General features: G+C 34.4%; 1 protein-coding gene across 1 annotated transcript; it reads left to right on the forward strand.

The window, feature by feature from the left end:
• Positions 1-1601: 1601 nt before the first annotated feature.
• Positions 1602-3562, forward strand: LOC136042839 (uncharacterized; the record flags this gene model as incomplete). Its single annotated transcript, XM_065727768.1, is given in 1 exon segment — positions 1602-3562. A coding segment is annotated over 1 exon segment (685 nt), but the record flags the coding sequence as incomplete, so codon positions are not given.
• Positions 3563-5459: the final 1897 nt, after the last annotated feature.

Genomic DNA, 5459 nt, shown 5'->3' on the forward strand with positions numbered 1-5459 from the left:
GCTGGCATTAGTAGTAAAAACAATATGCTGGCTGCTTTTTCGTAGAGAGTTAACGGAGATGGCAGGAAGCAAATACTCTCACAGAAAGAAAATGTTATAATAATTCATTTTTTTGGTATATTGAGAGTATTTTATCTTTTGCTGTAGTGATATTAAACGAGCAAATTGATAAGGGCAATTCAACAGTCATTTCTGAATCACATGCTTACTCAGGATATTACGCAGAAAACAAAATTTTGACCATACGATATGTGATTACCCTAGTAATTAGAGTATTTAGGATCCACATCACAATGAGAATCTCAGGATGATACTTGAGTGACAGTACAGCGGCTACATTTAAATGGCTTACAATGTTTGACTTTCGTGCAGTTGGGAGATTGACATTATGGCAGCAACGGGGTAGGTTCGGGAATTCAGAAGCCTGGAAGTATTCATAGCCCACCTTGATATTTAGTCGTAAGCTACTGCTCAGGGCTACAGCATCAGGAAAGGTAATTTTCACTACCAGGAATTTTCCCAAATATTCAGCTTCGACAGCATCTTAACACTCTTTAAAGATCACCACATCATAATTAGCACCGACCCCCTAAAAATGCTATGTAATTGTGAAAATACTGATATCACTGCTATTCAACATGGTTTAAACCGTATCACTGAAATCCTTTGTTGCGGATTGACTAATCCAAGTTAATAACCTATAACCAAAGGGCTTTATACTGTGAGCATATTCATGACCCAAATTTTGATTATAGCCTGAGTCCTTTCCGAAATGTCGTCGAGTTCAGTGGGTACTTTTGAAATGATAACGGGGGCAGTGCTTTGAATAAGGGGACTAGCATAAGGAATGGGAAGTGACAGAAAAATTAAATCTTAAGTAGTTACTATTTCTTAGATGAAATTAAAGGTGTAATCCAGAACACATAGCACAAGACTCTCACTCTGGGCTTGTCAAAAGTAGAAAGAATAGATTACTTCTTTTCAGAACGAGTTTCACAGAAAGACTGTAAAATATCTCTCGTTACCGAGACAAAAATAAAACCACCCAGGGTACAGCTTACGGGGACCAGCCAATCCCAGTCCCCACAGGGTACAACTTAAAGCATGTGCCATCTTCAATGAAAGATTTAGTTCTCTCATTCCACCACCACCGAATCTTACCCAAGTCTAGCCGCCCAAAAATCTAATTTTACCAGGGGTGAATCATTTCAACTACGATCCAAGGTAATTAGTCAGTCTGCGAGAAAAAACATTACGCTAAAAGGGAATACCAAACATTAGAAAGTAAAAGAAAAGGGAAGGGCCGATCTACAGAATCCAAGAGTGGGAATGATTTAAATTAGCAAAAGAAACAAAGAAATAGGACATTTATCTGGTAATCGGGGCCAAGGGCCCAACAAGTGGTCAATTAATAAACATACATACAAATTGGCTTACTTTCTTTATTTCGAGTGTGATATTAAAGAAAAACGCATAAATGAACAGAATTTTGAATAGCTCCAGATTAAGGTGCCTAGAAAAGTGAGGATAGTTAGGTTAAAAGAGTATATTATGCAGGTTTCGTAAAATTGTATAATTTATACCATTCTTTTTTATTCTAGTGCCAAAAAAGACGATCGTATAACTCCGAATTTCTTAAGAGACTTGGAATATCTCATGAATACTTTAAATATTGGTGATGAAGATCTAGAAATTGAAGATGCACATCTCATAAGTACTGCCCATGAACAATCACATATTGGTGAAACATTTTCACTAAGAGGAATTGAGTTTAATCACGTTATCATATGTGTTCTTAACAATTCGTTCTCATTTCCTGACAGAGACAAAATAATTTCAGAAACATGGAGCCTATATAATAGGATGAGTAAAGAAAGAGGATCGTTTTTCCCAATTTCTGCCAGGATTAATGTAGAATTCATTAACTTGATGAACTATCTTAATTCTTCCTTTGATGAGGAAAACTTATACAATCTTATGGATGACCTTACGGAAACAATAAGTAGGGCGGTGACCAGTGCTACCGTTGTCTATAAAGATGGTAATAAGTTACTTGCTGAAATAGCAGACCGTTTCAAAACCTGTTCACCAGAAATATGTCCAGATAGCAGTTACAAAAAAAAATATGAATCAGAAAAAATCTTTAGAGAAAACGGAAGATTGAACCTTGTAGAAATTTACAACAGTCCTTGTCTAGATTGGATGTTTCCTTTTTACTTCTTGTATTTTAGGTACCATTTTGTAAGAGCCGAGAGTCACAAAAAAAACTATAAAAAAAACTCGTAACAAAAATAAAAAACAAGAGTTCGAAGACCCACTGAGTATAAAACTTCCATTTTTTTAAAAGTCTATTAAAAGAGCTTCACTGTGATTTTGACTCGGAATCTCTTTTCAAAAGTTTAGTCACAAAAATGGTTATAGTATGGCAAATATTTTTTTTTTTTAGCGGAATCCTTAATAATTTCGACGATTATAAGAAAATTGTTTTTAACTGTGGTAAATTAAATAAACAAGCAAAAATTGAGCTAGGTAGTGATAAAATCGAAGAATATTTGCAAGACTGGAAGCGGCAAATAGAAGCAAAAACTGTAATCGAAATAACCCATGCGTTGGAAAACAACACCAAATTTGAAAAAGTGCATGGTCATCCCTTTTCGTTTTTAGTTGAGACATTGATTTTTATAATAGAAACAATACTTTTCCCTATAATGCCCATCATTGCTCAAAATCGTCCTTCAACTCGTAAAAGACGGACTAGACATAACTCAAGCTTTTCTTTATGGTCTAGATCCATTAAAGTGGATATAGTCCACAGTATGGATTCCTCGAAGTCAATAGATTCCTCGGTCGATAGAATGTTCTACAAGGATTGTTCAGGTGAATATCATTTATTTGGTAGAAATCTCCTTTCATATTTTGGTTTAAATGAGACTGTCAAATTTCTTAGGAGGGATTTGGATCTATATTTTACAGACCTAACAGTGAAGTCTGCTGACATGATATCACCTCGTCCCTTGTATCGCCTTATGTTGTTACAGCCTATTGAATTACCTGAGGGTGTTAATGGTCTTAGCAAAGATATCTTAGATCCTCTAAGATATTTCAATCAAGTTTTGTCTGGTTCGTTAGAAGTAATCATGCCTTGGTTTCATGCCTTTAATCATATTCTGGGTGATACTTTACTGGGTAGAGCAGGGGACTAACATTACTGGGTGACTTTAAAGTGCTATTTTACTTACCAGTATTAAGAGATTTTAACGTCTCGTCATAATGAACGGTAAGTTAAGAGTAACCTTTGGCATTGCTATTTGGAACTCTACAATGTGACAAATCAAAAACAATAAGTATATCACATAAAATTATTATCTAGTATTTTGCGGAAACAAAATGCAAAGAAATCATGATGTTAAATTAAGCATGTACATTCATCAACACACTTTTTAATTTGTTTTTAATTGTTAGCAATTAGGTCATTACAGGGAGTAGAGTGGATCGTTATATTATTCTTAATTTAATAAATTAGTGCATAATATATTGTGTAAATATATCTTTTGTCAAAGTATATTTCCTTATTAACCAAGCGGCTTAGGGATGAAGATCTAACGGTACGTTTACCTTGGCTTTGGGGGCTACACAATCATTGTTGTTTACTTGTTAACGCATGGTCCTAATTTTACACTGTTTACGCATAGATTCTATGGATAAATAACTATAGTGTCTCGTGATGGAGTTTGCCGGTAAATAAAAAAAAGACTTCTCGAAAAAGAGGTTTTCTAAAGATACGTAAAGAGCCATATCAAACTTAAGGCCAGCAGAATTAAAATCCTACAATAATTCAAACTCAAAAGGACCGAAAATTACAATTCAACAATAAAACTCAAAACGAACCGAAATTAAAATAATTGCCCATGTATATATACGATTGTAATTTTTAAGCTTTAGTAATTGTTACTTTAAGAATTGTTTTAGTAACTTTAGTAATTGTTAAGCTTCAAAACAATATATATATATATATATATATATATATATATATATATATATATATATATATATATATATATATATATATATATATGTATATACTTTTATGATCTTGTGACATAGGATCAACTACTATTGCTTGGATTTCCGCCGTAGGGAATTTCTATTCCATTTTAATTCAGTTCCCCAGTATTGTATTTGGGTTTATTTGAAGACATGGAGAAAATCAAAACAAGTCTTCCACTCTGAGATTATTTCAAAACAGTATGTAAAATCTTGGTTAATGGAACATTACCAATGCTAGAGGAAAACTAAAACGAGAAAGAACGGAAGGGCATGAGAATCATATTCCAGTTTTCTTTATGTCTTGATTCGTGAAAGAGTTTTAGAGGTTAGGTACATGCTTCCATCTTACAGATTAAATAAAAATAAAAAATTCTTAAATCAAACAGTTCGTGGTAACGAGCTGCAGTAAGGAACGACCCGGTTCATTAGCAACCAAAAGTCCAAAAAACGGAAATTTTATAACAATATTTACATCAAAAGAATTTCATTTTAATGCTGATTTTAAATATATAAGTTTTATTAAGTTTAGACTTACCCTTCAAAAGTTACGAGCCTGAAAAAATTTGCCTTATTATAGAGAATAGGGGGGGACACCCCTTAAAAGTCATAGAATCTTAACAAAAATCACATCATCAGATTCAACGTATTAGAGAACCCTACAGTAGAAGTTTGAAGCTCCTATCTACAAAAATGTGGAATTTTGCATTTTTCGCCACAAGACAGATGCGTTTTTATTTGTTTGTTTTTTGTTGTTGTTTTTTTCCCCAGGGATGATCGTATCGACCCAGTGGTCCTAGAATGTCATTTGAGGCTCAATCTAACGTAAATTAAAAGTTCTCGTGCCCTTTATAAGTGACCAAAAAATTGGAGGGCACCTAGGCCCCCTCCCATGCTCATTTTTTCCCAAAATCGCCGGATCAAAATTCTGAGATAGCCATTTTATTCAACATAGTCGAAAAACCTAATAACTTTGTCTTTGGGAACGACTTACTCCCACACAGTCCCCGTGGGAGGGGCTGCAAGTTACAAACTTTGACCCGTGTTTACACATAGTTATGGTTATTGGGAAGTGTAGAGACGCTTTCAGGGGGATTTCTTTTGGTTGGGGGTGGGGACGGTTTAAGTGGAGGGGGTTATGCGGAGGGACTTTCCATGGAGGAATTTGTCATGGGGAAGAGAATTTCTATGAAGAGGGCGCAGGATTTTTTTTTTGTATTTTTTTAAAGAGCAATGAAAAAATCAATATTAAAATTTTATTCAACTGAAAGTAAGGAGCAGCATTAAAGCCTGAAACGAACAGAAATTTTTACCCACATGATGGGATTCACCTCCTATTACTTCACTCTCTACGCTAAAGTAATTTTATTGATTTCAACTATTTATTCTACGGCCTTTGTGATTCAGGGGTCATT

The sequence above is a fragment of the Artemia franciscana genome, unplaced genomic scaffold (assembly GCF_032884065.1).
Source record: "Artemia franciscana unplaced genomic scaffold, ASM3288406v1 Scaffold_2120, whole genome shotgun sequence".
Lineage (NCBI taxonomy): Eukaryota > Metazoa > Arthropoda > Branchiopoda > Anostraca > Artemiidae > Artemia > Artemia franciscana.